The sequence below is a fragment of the Vanessa cardui genome, chromosome 9 (genome assembly GCF_905220365.1).
Source record: "Vanessa cardui chromosome 9, ilVanCard2.1, whole genome shotgun sequence".
Taxonomy (NCBI): domain Eukaryota; kingdom Metazoa; phylum Arthropoda; class Insecta; order Lepidoptera; family Nymphalidae; genus Vanessa; species Vanessa cardui.
This window is the reverse complement of record NC_061131.1, coordinates 12,280,547-12,297,369: the sequence shown is the minus strand read 5'-3', so window position 1 is coordinate 12,297,369 and position 16,823 is coordinate 12,280,547. Positions and strand designations below refer to the sequence as shown.

Sequence of the window (16,823 nt, the reverse complement as noted above, 5' to 3'; positions counted from 1 at the left end):
ATTGTTATTATTTGATAATTATTTATATAATTTCGTACATAAATCCTTTTTCAATGTATGTGAAAACTGATCGCTTTTAACGAATTAAAAAAAAAAACTATATTTTCAAAAAAGAATGCAACACTATTCCAAATTTAAATAAGAAATGGGATAAGAGGACAAGTCGATAATTTATTTCGTAAAAATGGTAAATAGTTAAACAAATACTAGTTGAGTCCAGAGTTTGCCAAAGTTTTATGTTTATTATGAAAGTATAGGTTTTATTGTCATGTCTGTGTTTAGTGTAAATTTATAATATTTATTTTCTCAAACACTAGTAGCGATAAAGTCGAAATTTTAGCTCCTCAGATTAACGCGACCGTTGACATTAGTATAAGTATGTAATCTTATAAGGTAAATATGTATATTTAGTAATATCTGATTACGATATGAAAAAAATGTAGGTATCTATATTTCAAATTTGCAAATATAATATGTATAGAAAAATGAACTTTCAATTTTATCCTTCAAAACGGTGGCACATTCTCTTAGTTTCCGACTCGTTTGATAAATACGTTACATGTTACCTAATCACAGTTCACCTGAAAGGTTAAAAGTTTAAATCATTTATACAACTACAAGATGTATCAATTCACTATTACTCGTAACCAAATAAACGGCCACAGGCTTTTATACAGACTTACATTTTATTACCAAGTTTCCTAGTACTGCACTACCTTTCTTTGCGAATTATCTCTTCGGTAAAAAACACAAGGAAATCTGTACATGTATATAACTTCTAACAAATGTAAGAATCATCTACAGTGATGTAAATTAAGTCGAATGTGACACTATAGCTATTTAATCGGAAGAATAAATTAATGGGTGCGAATACCTCAATAAACGATCTTTAGCGTTGTATTCACTAATTATCAAACAGTAATTCAGTTTGTTACAAATGTTGCCAACAATAACATTTTATTTAAGTATATTTGTTAATTTATAGTCATTATTTTTTATGTTCATTATTAAAAACCGACGCTCAAACTAAGCGGTTACGTGAGGAAACCTGCATAATTATGTCAGAAATACTGACGCATGTGTAACTAGTAACCCAAAATGGTTTCGTATGGTGAAATCAATTATAAAGATTATTTTCAAGAAAATAGGACGATGATACATACATGAACAATATGGATATTATGAAGAAAAATTTTACTGAGTACTAATTTATTGGAACGATGAAATTTAGTTTCTACTTTGATAGATTTATTCGGGAAAAATACGCTTAACACAATGTGCATTTCTTATTGACGCCATTGTTGATACCGGTGAATAGCACGCCATGAGATTTTTGTGTCATTTTTTTCCAAGTCAAGTATAAATTACTTCAATACTTTCTTCGTAAACATGTTCGATTTTTTAAGTAAATTTATTTTTTTTATATTGTGCTATTTAAATTAAAAAAAAGAAACGCAAATTTAAAAGTCATAGACAATCGAACGTTAATCGAATTTAAAATCATTTACCTTGATATTACGCGTGTTAGTCATCCTGTATGTGTTACGGCGAAAGTCACTAACACCCAGTTCACAACAAATCTTCACAAACACAGTTAATTAAAAAAAAAATAGCAAAAATAAGTATCGATTCGAAATTTAAAAGTAAATAATATTCGAAATATTTTCAAAATGGCAGAATGTATTGGCGCCAAATTTGTATTACGTAAACTTTCTCGCGCGCGATTGTGCGCGTGCGTCGTCGAGCGGTTGCTGTCACTCTCACCGGTCGGTCGTAAGGTTTTTTCTTTTTATTTAAATGGCAATCCCCGCTCTTTTTGCGATGAGAATTATCGCATAATATAGTATTATCAAAGTTTAAGTAGGACATCTATATATTTGATTGAAATATATACTGTATAGTTCGAAAAACATTTTTGTTTGGATTGAGCAAGACATCGTAACGACTGAAGAAATTATCACAATTAGAACTTTGATAAGACATAATCGTAATCATGGGCTACGTATGTCATATTCCACGTTGGTTTAGTAGTTCCAGTGTTCTCATTGGTCGTTCCAACTGATGAAGGAATAGAGATTGTATTTGAGTTTGCGCACGCATTTGTGGACAATAATATGACCGCCCAGGCAGCTAATCTTCCGAGAGGTTGGGCTCCGAAATCGATCAGGAAGAAACTATGATACTTATTAACCGAGTCGAGTTATTGAATTTACTCTCGGAATTACTGTTTTTTGATGTAGGTTTGAGATTTAAAGCTGAGATGGCCCAGTGGTTAGAACGCGTGCATCTTAACCGATGATTGCGGGTTCAAACCCAGGCAAGCACCACTATATATATGTGTCTATAATTCATCTCATGCTCGGCGGTGAAGGAAAACATCGTGAGGAAACCTGCATGTGTTTAATTTCATCGAAATTCTGCCACATGTGTATATGGAATACACATGTGGCAGAATTTCGATGAAATTCAAGCCGCATTGAAACAGCGTGGTCGAATACGTTCCAAACCCTCTCCTTAATTTAAGAGGAGGCCTTATCTCAGCAGTGGGAAATTTACAGGCTGTTACTACTTTACTTTACTTGTGATTTAAATTTATATATACGCTTCTAATATACAAAGGTACATATAGATCTTATTTGTGCCGAGATTTCGATTATTTTGCCGATGTCATGTGCGAATCTTTCATTTTGAATCTTTCCGTCAATATTATCTTGTGAATATCTTTCAAGAGATTAAAACAATAAAGGTCAATACAATAACTTTAATTTTTATTGTCTCTTCTGGCCCGGAAGCTCGTGGCAGTCAAAAGGAGATGTCAACCTTTGAGATGTAATTGTACTGTCTTGGTTATTGATGAAATTTATTATTATTTATTTATTATAAATATGCACTGTACTTACTTTGAGAGGTTATTAAACATATGGATTAAAATTTATTATTGCATGGTGTGTTATACTAAAGTCCCACACACTACAGTCCCAGTTATTATAAAACTGGGACTTTGGGACTTTAGTGCGGCACAACTCTTAAGTTTATGAACAATCCTTTTTTCTTCAGAAGCTCTCAAGTCTGAACGCTATAGACGCTCACTTCCCGAGTAAAATACCTCGACAAGCTGTGAAATGAGATTTGCTTCAATTTTTATATCAAAAGAATGATGCTCATGCTAGATCTATGTGCAAGCACACTCAAACAACTATTCTGTCGTCAAACAGCCATATTGAGTAAGTCAGTATACATAGGCCAGTATATACAAGCGCAAGGGAAATAACATTTTAGTTCCCAAGGATGATGACGCTTTGGCGGTGTAAGGAATGGTTATAATACTAACAGCGAAAATATCTAATGGCGATGGTGACCATTTGTATCGGGCCCATTTGGCCATTTACCTTCATCTTAACAAATACACATATTACTTATACAAGTATTAGTAGTACAGTACGTGTTATAATTATATGCGCTTGCACATATGCTTAGTACTAAGTGAAGTATGGGCATAATTCTAGGGCTTCCTAGCGATGAAAACCCATTCCAGTAGGCGTTGATTAAACAAAGGAAAAGGCATTTAAAGCAGACTTCAGAACTTCTAAAGTATTCAAAAAAATTGACTCGAATCTTGTTCACATAAGAGGTGTGTCACACTAAAGTCCCAGTTACAGAATGATGTCATTTCAGCTTAGTAATCATAAGAAATGTCTTTTCACTTTAGTATTTAGTTAAATAATTCAATATTAGTTATGTTCAATAAGTTATTCATACAAGATTAACTCAGCTTGTATCAGTTTAAGAATAATAAAAAAAATTAAGGCAGATAGATGCATCTTGTTGTCTGATTCTATATATGAATGAAACCTGTAATATATTTATGTTAATACCTGTTGACTTCCAAACAGGATATATTAATTTAAATAATTGTATTAACTAACATGACTTTGTATTTTAAAACGTTGAAAAAAGTATCGACTGATTTTCTTGCCGGTTCTTCTCGATTTAATCTACTATACTAATCTATCTGAACCGGTGGTAGCTTCACTTTATTGTAAAATGACGATTCAAAAGTGCTTGTAAAAAAGCCTACTTGAATAAAGTTTATTTTGATCTTGTGAAATCGGGTATCAAAATACCCGCAGAATAAAATATACCACCACTCAATGATGTTCTAGTAAACAGATATGTCATTAACGCGCAAAAAGTGAAGACTAGAAAACGTCCTAATTGGGACGTTTGCCTTTAGTCGTTTTCATCATAATTATGTTAGTAATACGTTATAATACATCATAACTGTGTAAATACGTTTTGCGTAATTGAAACATCTAGTTATCCCTTTTACTAATTGTTTTTATCAATCTATCCTTTTTACTTGTAACGAAATGTAAAATAAACAGTCCCCGGCGCGGCACACTTTTTTCTTTTGTTTAGTATGGGTATAATATATCTTTTTATTAGAATATCATTGCCACCACTAATTAAAAATGTAAGACTTTTTCCAAGTCCAGTATGATTGCTGCTCTCTTCTTATTATAATTATGTTAAATAATTCTGTAACTTATTATTATTCTGTAATATATTTAACCGAGAGAAAGTTTAAGATCACGAGATGTAATTGTTATAATGTTAATATCGTTTTGTGTAACCGTTATTTTTTAAAAATAGAAGCGTTGTGATAAATCTTTTATGTGGACATTAATATTTTCTTAACGTTTAAAATTCTTAATTTTATTAATAAACTAACAGTTCATAGTCAAATATTATATCATTTTGAAACATTTATCTGTTCTTTTTTAAATGACGAAACGGACCAAATAAAGTTATGTAAGTTAAATTTTGTAATCATTTCACTATATAACGAAAAGTATAATACATATATATTATACATATAGTTTTTTCTAAATATTCCACTCTGCTGCTCCAATTGCGGTTACCGGATACAGAGGTGGCAGAATCACGCATATATTTTTGCATTGTCATGGAAGGGATGAATTATAAAACACCAAATATACTTGGTCGGAGCTGAACTATGCGATCTCAGCTCTAACTATCTAATAACTAATCTTTTTAACTACAATAAAAGCAACTCTATTATTTGGTTTGTTTGATCATTAATATCTATAAAAAAGAATATCGATTTAATTTTTAAAAAAAATAATGGACACGCTAGATTAATTTGACTTACTTATAACATGAATATTTCTCCCGAGTATACAATTAGAAGGCAAATCGGTAAATGAAGCAAATATTACTGCAAGTACAGGGTAGCTATGGATCTGTTCACTCACGAAGACGCCTTCACGTTAAATTTATTATTAACGACATTGCATTAGTGTGAGTAAGAGACGCTAGTACTCATGATGTATTTGTGTGCGTGAACTATAAGAAAATAAAAAAAAAATACAAAAGAGATTATATTTTTTAAGTTTATTTTATCAAAAACTATTTTTCATCTGTGGCTTCGCTCGCTTCGTTTTCGAGTATGTTCGTCTTGTCATTATAAATAAAATTTTAACAAAAAGAAAAACCGACTTCAAACAAAACACTATTTTAAAACAAATGAATATGCACGAAAAAGTAATAAAAATAATTGCGTATTCAACATATTTTTTAGAGTCTTCCTAAGTTAAATGAAATGAAAAATATTAGACTACTTAAAAGTCGATTAACGATTATATCATGTAGTTATAGTTATTGGTATATTTGGAGCCGGTGTCAGCCACGGTGCCCTTGCCCCAACAATCAAAAGAAAGAAGCGATACGAGCCCCTTGATTGATCCAGTATATTATTGTGTAAAAGGTAATTTGTAAAAAACATATTTGTCAAAGTATTCTCGTATTGTTTTTTGATAGATATACTGTAGGGTTTTATTGGCTGACACCGACTCCAAATATAACAATAATTATAACTACATGATATAATCGTTAATCGACTTTTAAGTAGTCTAATATTTTTCATTTCATTTAACTTAGGAAGACTCTAAAAATATGTTGAATACGCAATTATTTTTATTACTTTTTCGTGCATATTCATTTGTTTTAAAATAGTGTTTTGTTTGAAGTCGGTTTTTCTTTTTGTTAAAATTTTATTTATTTTTTGATTTTAAGTGAAGCTGATGTTGACTAACTAATTTTTTTTTAATATGGATAGATTAAACGTTCCCTTTATATGAGTCAGAAACTACTTCGAGGACATTTTCAAAGGAAACTTGCGAATAAAGCAAAAATAGACTTTCGAAAATGCGGATTTAATACGTCACGCGGCGTAAACTACAAGGATCCCTCGAAAGAGCTGTAATCGAACTCAGCAAAAAAACTTTGAAAAAGACCAACTATATTTCGTACATCATATGACATCACATCACATACACAAAATTTGATTAAAGATAGTAAGAAATTCTGCCCCATATCGCACCCTAACTGCGAGCCGTATAGGAGTTCCATCACTACATAGTATAAAACAAAGTCGCTTTCTCTGTCCCTATATCTTTAAATCTACGCAACGGATTTTGATGCGGTTTTTTTTAAAAGATAGTGTGATTCAAGGGGAAGGTTTGTGTATATAAAACATGAACAATGTAGTAAAGAAACACTGATAATTTTAGAAGTTTGCGATGTGATGTCGTATATAAACAAATTCTGTAGTTTATTTAGTATCAGTATTACACCCGTGCGAAGCCGGGGTGGGTAGCTAGTTGATTATAATATTCGACTATGATAATTACATAAACATAACCACATTACGGAAGGTGACTCAAATATCCAAATAACCTATAAATAAAAGATTCGACCGAGTATCGCTAACGTGCTCCTCAGAATTGTTCCGTTCCCTTCCGTTCCGTTACTTTGTCATGGATCCTGTGCTCAGAACCTTACCAAACTTTCGCCAAATTACCCTTAAAGTATATATTTTATAATAAAAAAAGAATTATCAAAATTGGTTAACGTGATTTTCAGTTATTCACCTATTTGTCGCGCATATACATAACGCAAATTTAAGACTTATGTCGTTTTCACATACCATCATACCTACCATCATCGGAAAAAAAAATAAAAAAAATGGGACCCCACGGGAAGCACTACCTTTCAAACAAAAAAATAATATCAAAATCGGTCCACCCAGTGAAAAGTTATGAGGTAACAAACATAAAAAAAAAAAAAAAAAAAAAAATACAGACGAATTGATAACCTCCTCCTTTTGGAAGTCGGTTGAAAAGTAGTCTACATTCTTCCTTGAAGTTCAAGCACGATGCAAATTCATCAAATTCGATTTTTTTGCGTTCTTTGCTTTTCTTTTGGCTTACTTCCGCTCTTGGCTTTTCTTGGCTTTGAAAGCCAAAGACACATATACAGACTTATTTTTGAATTTAGAATAGTTTATTAAAAAACTAATTTCATGTGTAAGCGCGTGCCTTCGTGAGTGTTTTTGCACGGATCACTCACTGTAAAATTAAAATAAATATTTGTCGAAATACCAATAACATTTCAGTAACATTTTTCGTAACAACATTTCTGTACATAAAAACATGTTATTAGATTATTAACTTTAAAGTATTGCACGCGTTTAACAAATTACTATCTTTAAGGGGGTTTCACAAACGTTCCACATTCAAATCGATCCGTTATCTAACCGAATCGCATCCTTTCCTACATCCGAGTATGCGCAAGAGTTGATTGGGTATTTACTCTGAACGTTGGGGGAAAACTGTTATTATGTAAGTCGTTAATTAATATTAAGAACGTCTAGTTTTATTCATTGACAAAACCTTCTTTTTTCGAATGTGAATCAAACTAGTTTCAGTAGAACATAATTTATCTCGAAAGAAGCTGTGTGAGGTAAAAAGTTACAGTAACCATTTTAACCTCTTTGGCTATTTTCAACCGACTTCCAAAAGGAGGAGGTTATCAATTCGTCTGTATTTTTTTTTTTTTTTTTTTTTTTATGTTTGTTACCTCATAACTTTTCACTGGGTGGACCGATTTTGATATTATTTTTTTGTTTGAAAGGTAGTGCTTCCCGTGGGGTCCCATTTTTTTTATTTTTTTTTCCGATGATGGTATCCATGTGAAAACGACATAAGTCTTAAATTTGCGTTATGTATATGCGCGACAAATAGGTGAATAACTGAAAATCACGTTAACCAATTTTGATAATTCTTTTTTTATTATAAAATATATACTTTAAGGGTAATTTGGCGAAAGTTTGGTAAGGTTTTGAGCACAGGATCCATGACAAAGTAACGGAACGGAAGGGAATGGAACAATTCTGAGGAGCACGTTAGCGATACTCGGTCGAATCTTTTATTTATAGGTTATTTGGATATTTGAGTCACCTTCCGTAATGTGATTATGTTTATGTAATTATCATAGTCGAATATTATAATCAACTAGCTACCCACCCCGGCTTCGCACGGGTGTAATACTGATACTAAATAAACTACAGAATTTGTTTATATACGACATCACATCGCAAACTTCTAAAATTATCAGTGTTTCTTTACTATATTGTTCATGTTTTATATACACAAACCTTCCCCTTGAATCACACTATCTTTTAAAAAAAACCGCATCAAAATCCGTTGCGTAGATTTAAAGATATAGGGACAGAGAAAGCGACTTTGTTTTATACTATGTAGTGATGGAACTCCTATACGGCTCGCAGTTAGGGTGCGATATGGGGCAGAATTTCTTACTATCTTTAATCAAATTTTGTGTATGTGATGTGATGTCATATGATGTACGAAATATAGTTGGTCTTTTTCAAAGTTTTTTTGCTGAGTTCGATTACAGCTCTTTCGAGGGATCCTTGTAGTTTACGCCGCGTGACGTATTAAATCCGCATTTTCGAAAGTCTATTTTTGCTTTATTCGCAAGTTTCCTTTGAAAATGTCCTCGAAGTAGTTTCTGACTCATATAAAGGGAACGTTTAATCTATCCATATTAAAAAAAATTAGTTAGTCAACATCAGCTTCACTTAAAATCAAAAAATAAATAAAATTTTAACAAAAAGAAAAACCGACTTCAAACAAAACACTATTTTAAAACAAATGAATATGCACGAAAAAGTAATAAAAATAATTGCGTATTTAACATATTTTTTAGAGTCTTCCTAAGTTAAATGAAATGAAAAATATTAGACTACTTAAAAGTCGATTAACGATTATATCATGTAGTTATAATTATTGTTATATTTGGAGTCGGTGTCAGCCAATAAAACCCTACAGTATATCTATCAAAAAACAATACGAGAATACTTTGACAAATATGTTTTTTACAAATTACCTTTTACACAATAATATACTGGATCAATCAAGGGGCTCGTATCGCTTCTTTCTTTTGATTGTTGGGGCAAGGGCACCGTGGCTGACACCGGCTCCAAATATACCAATAACTATAACTACATGATATAATCGTTAATCGACTTTTAAGTAGTCTAATATTTTTCATTTCATTTAACTTAGGAAGACTCTAAAAAATATGTTGAATACGCAATTATTTTTATTACTTTTTCGTGCATATTCATTTGTTTTAAAATAGTGTTTTGTTTGAAGTCGGTTTTTCTTTTTGTTAAAATTTTATCGTCCCTTCTTCTAACAATATATTTAAGCGAAGGTTTAAATAGGAGTATAAGTAATTTCTTATAATGGTACATTGCCACTATTATTTAAAAAAAAATAGTCAAATTATCAAGTGATTAAGTATTATATGTTCTAGTTAGCCATTTAAAAATGGAACAAGATAATTAGAATACAGATTATAAAAAGTTTAATTGATCAGCATATAGGATCATCAGGGCCGCCGTAAGCGGGGGTGCGACGCGTGCACAGCACGCGGGCGGCACGTCCAGGGGGCGGCGAATTGAGCAATACATCACGTACCTAATTCAAGTCATTATTATAATTCCCACAAATTCTTAAGTAAAATAAATTATTCAAAGCATCGAAAAATATCGTCCGTTAAAAGTCCGTCGTCTATTATCCTATGAAAAACAATACTGTCGAAGTTAGGAGAATCCCCTTTAGCTTCCTTATCAATCGGTAGATTAGGTATCCGTTACTTGTAGCAGGGCGTTGTTGTAGGGCGGCTTGAAGGATATCACGCCGTAAGTTATATTGGTGGTCGCTCGAAATAGCAGAGCTACGGGCACCGTTAAACCGGGCGCGGAGGGCATACGTTCGCTGTCGCAGGCGCAACGTGCTCAACGCAAGCTTAGAGGTACACCTGTGGGCTGCACATCGTCAGTTAAAAAAAAAGTTAGAAAAGGCGTTAAGTAAACAGAGAGCAAAGGGGCGCCCTATCGTGGTTTGCGAGGGGAGCTCCGAACATACGGCGCTCCTGTTATGGAGTAACTATCGCCAGATCTCCTGCGACTGATCGGGGAGCTATTTCCGGGGAAAAGGGCGGGTCATTCAACCATCGATGCCCTAAAACATCCTGACGACCCGGACAGTGGAGGCGGTGGTCCAAGGGAACGTAGTCCTAACGGTATCACCGGACGTGGCGAACGACTTCAATAGTCTTCCTTTCTTTTTTTCTTAATTTAATTTACGGCATCCACTGGCTCATAGGCAAAGGCATGGCTTTTTTATATTTTACATTTATACACTTTGGCGTTTTATACTTTATATTTTTACTTAACATCAGCAGATATTCGCTAGACTTCAAGCTCGCCGTCTTCCTTTCGAGACCATAGGACCATTTCGAGGGCCTCCTAATCCACGGTCCTTGCTGAGGTCTCCTCGAGGAGCGTCTACCGCCCTCCATGAGACGGCAATTAAGGCGCAGGCACATATGAAGGATCAGGGCCTCATCCTGGATGGAGCTTCGTGCAACATTTTGTCCAACTCAGCTTAAAGCTCATCAATGCCAACGTAGGAGGACCTCCTAAACCAAACACCTTGCCCGCGTGCGCTCTATATCATTGTATTTTTTATTTATTGTAAATAAATAAATCTAATCCAATACAGCCCATTTCCGGTCACTGCTGGATATTTCCAGTCCTATTCAATTGCACGCCACTGAGATCGTTCTTGGGCTCCTCGCATCCAGCTCCTACCAGCCGTCTTGCGTAAGTCGTTACTCCACCGTGCCCGAGGACGTCCTACACTACGTTTGCCGAGACGCGGTCTCCACTCTAGAACACGTTTTCCCCAACGGTTATCGGTTCTGCGACAAATATAGCCCGCCCACTTCCACGTTTCGGCTCCGTATGTCATGACGGGTAGGACGCACTGGTTGAAGACTTTCGTCTTAAGGCACTGTGGGATCGACGATGTAAAGATTCGACATAATTTTCCAAACGCTGCCCAACCCAGCTGAATTCTTTTATTCACCTCGTCTTCAAGGTTGTTTCTACCTAATCGCAAAGTCTGCCCATGGTAGATATATTTTTGAACAACTTCGGAATCGGTTCCGGTAGAACATGTTCATTGAACATGACCTTCGTTTTATCCAAGTTCATCCGTAGGCCGATACGCATAGAAGAATCAGCAAGCGTCTGCAAATCTTAAGTGAGAGATGTATTCGCCATTGATGTTGATGCCATGTCCTTTCCAGTTCAGCGTCTTGAACATATCCTCCATTGAATTAGTAAACAATTTGGGGGAAATAACGTCCCCTCGTCTCACACCTTGATGCAATGGTATGGGATTTGTTTGCTGATTCTGTACTTGGACGGAAAATACACCTATTTGGTTGGACTCCCTTAATGCTCGTAACAAGGTTCTTATCTTACGGGACCGTGGGAACAGTGCTGCTGACCCGCTTCGCCGAAGAAGACCAGTAGAAGGGGTATTCGCTATGGATGTCTTCTCCCGCCATAAGTGTCCCGGGGTTAGGGGTTTCTGTACCCTGAGAACTCCATAGGAAGTGGAACTTCGCAGAGGTGAGCCTACCGTTAGGATGTCACGGTAGTATGCACAAAAGATTTCGTAACATCCTCCAAAAAGACAGAGTGGGTCGCTAACGTTGGTTTTTTAGCAGGTATACAACCCGCCCCCACCTCATGTGGAGGAATAGTGGTATGCGTTTTTGCAGCGAAAAAAAGGGCGGCATAATAGGTATTGCACGCGGGCGACAAAACAGCTAGCGGCGGGCCTGAGGATCATAGTATTAAATGAATACTTGTGGGTCTCCCGCGAAACTTTTTCCCGCTAAATTATATATGTTTGCCATTTGGTTTCGTAAAATAAAAAAATGCATAATGGAAAACGTAGAATCCACCCCAATACATACTCCAATACTTACAAGATAGCAATCTGTCACCTGATTGCATGTGGTCACCTCATGGACAATATTGTAAGAAATTACTTACACCGTTAATGTCCCGCCAACCACGATTTCTAAGATTATGTCCCCATTTTTTATGGCTTAGAATCGTGGTTTATTATATATAAAATTGTTCCTATCTCTACAGATATCACGTTGTCCGCTTCTGTGGTGTATATTTAATCAGTATTTTTTTTATAAATATTGGACAACATCACATACATTACTCTGATCCCAATGTAAGTAGCTAAAGTACTTGTGTTATGGAAAATCAGAAGTAACGACGGTACACAAACACCCAGATCCAAGAGAACGTAGAAAACTAATAAACCTTTTCTACATTGACGCGGCCGGGAAACGAACTCGGAGTAGCGTATCCATGAAAATCAGTGTACCCACGACTCGACCACAAAAGTCAATTAGTATTTTTAGTTTTATGTTTAAGCCACATTTTTCGGGTTATAAGTTTAAAAAGGATATAAGTTTAAGAAGCTGTGTCCTTCCTTAAAGTTCAGACGTTATTCATAACACATTTCAACGAATTGGGTTCAATGGTTTACTTGTGAAACAGACGTACATACAGGATTACTTTCTTTTTTGTTATTTTTAGATGGAATGTATAATTTACGGAAAATAGTCCGTAAGTTACACACAGTTATTCTGTTCCAATCTTTTCAGTAACAATTACCTTATGTCTGTAATTATAGTGGCTTACTTACCCTTTAAACTAGAACATGGAGTTATCGTTCCTCTAAATAATATTACATAACATTACTTTCATTGAAATAAAACTAGTTTTAGCGGATTTAAATCGCGTATATTAATTATTTTTATCATCCCGACATTTCGAGCACTTTACAGCGTTCGTGGTCACGGGTAGACTACCTACCTATCTACCCGTGACCACGAACGCTGTAAAGTGCTCCGTAAATCCGTTAAAACTAGTTTTATTTCAATGTGTAATAATCGCGAAAATCTAAGACAACATTTTATTACTTTCATTGGTTACGGTCTAGATAAAAAAATCTTTATTCAGCAATTTCGAGATTAATTATTAAAGGATTTACATAATCCCGGTTCTTCTCTATAAAGAGATTTCCTTATTTGTAACAGATGTAAATTCGTTTATTGACATACTAAACATAAAGATTATTTTGAAATCATTAAAAACATCGCTGTTTATGTTCAATTTCTGGTCATAAAAAAATGCTAATGATGCTCGCTTCAATATTTAAATAAATCGTTAAATATCAATTCCTATTAATATTCGAGATGCTTTGACATATATATGTGTGTTAAAGAAACATTACTTTATATAATCAAAAAATATATAAAGTAATAGCGTAAATCGTCAAAAATGCAACTTCAAAAATTTATTTAAATAAAAGTATCAATTAAAATCTATATTTTTTTTATATAAATTTTTTTTTGATTTTTTTTCCTCAAAAATGCCTTAAAAACTAAAAAAACCACTATGAAACTTGTAGATTGTTTTAAAAACATAACCGTTTTCTTAGCTTTCCAAAAATGTATAAATAAAATCACCAGAAAGGACGCTGGTTGGACGGGAGTTACGCATAACCCTGTATATCTACATTAAGATTACAGTTAGATTTAGACGTTAACTGGTTTAATGTAACAAAAACAGTTTTTATTTTTAAATTTAATATTGATACGACGTATGTAGCACAAATAATAACTATTGATGGTAAATAGTTCGGATTGTGTAAAAATAACGAAGAATGCGTTATTTTAGCGAAGATTATGTATTACTATTATGTCGGCTGTGTATGTGTTATCTAGGAGATCGCTTTTCGTGATTGTATTATAACTATGCTTGTTTATATAACTTAATTAAAAATAAAGATATGTCTGTATTTTCAGCTAAATTCAATGAATAACAAGCACAAATGCTAGTACAATTATTTAAATTGTTTGTATAAAATGAATTTTGGAGTGTAATTGGGCAAATCTAAAATGCGAGGAATTATGAAAAATGCTTAAGTCTTGGACGATCTTGATAAACATAAAAATATAATATTTGATATTTGAAAATTCGTTAATCGAAATTATTGATTTTAAAGACATTTCAATACACGAATCTACAGTAATGCTTATAAGAATAAAAATATGGACAGAAAAGTTAAACGACAAACATAAAAAGTGATTCATATTTTCAAATGTTCATTCATAACTTTTACTTTAACAGTTCAAATTGTACGGCATTATGTTCAATTTTTAACTCGTGATTGTACCCACTTGCATTCATACTTAAAACTTATTTTCTACTTTACATTTTTATGACAATAAATTGTACTTAAATCATTAATAATAAAAAAAAAAAACTTCTTCTAAGATAAACATCCTAATATACATATGTACAGTTCTTCTCACATACTTAAAATGATTTGGATTTTATGTATTCTAATGCAATGTTGAAATCTAGATTATATAAATATGTCCGAGTATAACTTCCGTAAGATTGTACCTACTTGATTTGTATCTTATTTTGAATCGTTTGAACCACAAAGATTAAGACATACATAGACATAGTGTTTCACAAACATGGTTCACAAAAAACGTCAGCAAAAGGTATACGATAATTTATTAAAATTACTTAACTCGATTGTACTACGATTTGTAACCTTGAGCATTTAGCCCAATTCGGTTAGCAGTAGGACAGAAAACTGATTATTTATTTATTTTTCGAACTTTCAAGTACAATTTTTTTCTTGTATACTAGTAGTCGGTAGCGGCTTTCCTCGCGTTTTAGGGTGTTGGTTGTCATTCATTAGGCAAAACTAGCCTATGTCCTTTCTTGGACTTCAAATTTACTTCATACCAAATTTCATCAAATTCGGTTCTGCGGTTTGGTCTTGAAAGAGCCAACAGAGGTACTTTCACATTTATAATATTAATATAGATAGGAAGACTTGCAAATGGGTCATCTGATGGTATGCTTATCACCCATATACTTTAGCTCAGTAAGAAACATCAAACATTCTCTATATTGTTAATGTACGTCCAACCTCTGAAGCTAAGATGTTATGTCCCTTGTGCTTTACACTAGCTCATATACTAATTAGTAACGTATTATTTACAATGATATCTCCATATCTTATGCCTTGTTTTACGAAATAATCGTTGTTACGGAGGATTTTTACCGGAAAATGTGAAAAGTAAAGTCCGAAAACAAATAAGGTTTAAAGTTCCGTATACTAATAACTGAACGTCTTTAATCTTATGAAATTCTTATACATCCCAAACACTAAATTTCTTTTATTAAAAGTTGATATGGCAATGTATCTTGAATACGGTGTCGGTAATGGACACTAGCTTTTAACCCTTCTTAAGGGTAGTGGAAACCATTGTCCAGATACATTCTTCATAAAATTGTTGCCGTATTTATATATACTCGTAAATCATTTTTTATGACATAGGTGGCAAACGATCAGGAGATGGACCTGATGGAAAGTGACTACCACCGCCCATGGACATTGCCAGTGCCTTGCCGGCCTTTAAGAAAGGAGTACACTCTTTTCTTGAAGGTCTTTACTTGGTCATATTATTTTGGTCTTGGTCATATTTTTAATTATGTCATCATTGGGTAAGAAGAAATAGAAGTGGCCAGCTACCTTCCGTAGAAATTAGTAAGACTTGAAAGCGCCACCAGTCCTGGGAAATAAGATGTTTTACTTCTTGTAAAAAAGAGTAACTACCAAGTTTCTTGCCGGTTCTTCTCAGTAGAATCTGCATTCCAAACCGTTGGTAGTTTCACTTAATATCGTTTGTTAAATGACGATTCAAAGTGAAAGCTTACTTGAATTTTGATTTTTACCTGTAAATAGACTAACTCACACATTCAAACAGGAAGATAATAATACTATCATATCGGTGATCTCATAGGAATATATTATCACTAAGATCCCTAACTATGTTATAACACGTCCAATTGTTATAACGTTGACAATTTCAAATGGAAACAGTGCATGGCATACGCGGAAAATTTCTTCAACTTAGTCATTGCAAAATTGATCTTATTGCAATATAATAAAGTTGAATTTTGAAGAACATGCATATTATTAGTAAGAGGATTGCTAAATTATTTAACGCCGTCATATGTCGCTGCTCTGACATAATGACAACATTTAACCACTTGAACAGTCGAGTTTTGTGTATTATGATATTTTAATAATATTTCATGAATAACTTAAATTAATACCCTGTAATTTACCCACTGCTGGGCTAAGGCCTCCCCTTCCATTAAGGAGAGGGTTTGAAACATATTCCACCACGCTGTTCCAATGTACAATGGTTGGTGGAATGCACATGTGGAAGAAATTCGATGAAATTAGACCCATGCAAGTTTCCTCACGATGTTTTCTTTCACCGCCGAGCACGAGATGAATTATAAACACAAATTAAGCACATATATAGTGGTGCTTGCCTGGGTTTGAACCCGTAATCATCGATTAAGAAGCACGCGTTCTAACCACTGGGCCATCTCAACTCATTTCATTTCATGAGAGTAAAATGTTTTTATTTCAGGTTATATATTACTACAACTC

General features: G+C 33.7%; 1 protein-coding gene across 1 annotated transcript in view; it reads right to left on the bottom strand.

Moving 5' to 3' along the window:
* The window catches only part of LOC124532476, a 33,548-nt gene extending 31,777 nt beyond the window's left edge, over positions 1-1,771 (bottom strand). The window contains exon 1 of the mRNA XM_047107383.1: positions 1,509-1,771. Within this exon, the coding sequence (XP_046963339.1) occupies positions 1,509-1,532 (24 nt within the window). The 5' untranslated portion in view covers positions 1,533-1,771. The remainder of the gene's footprint in view (positions 1-1,508) is intronic.
* Between the last annotated feature and the right edge of the window lie 15,052 nt (positions 1,772-16,823).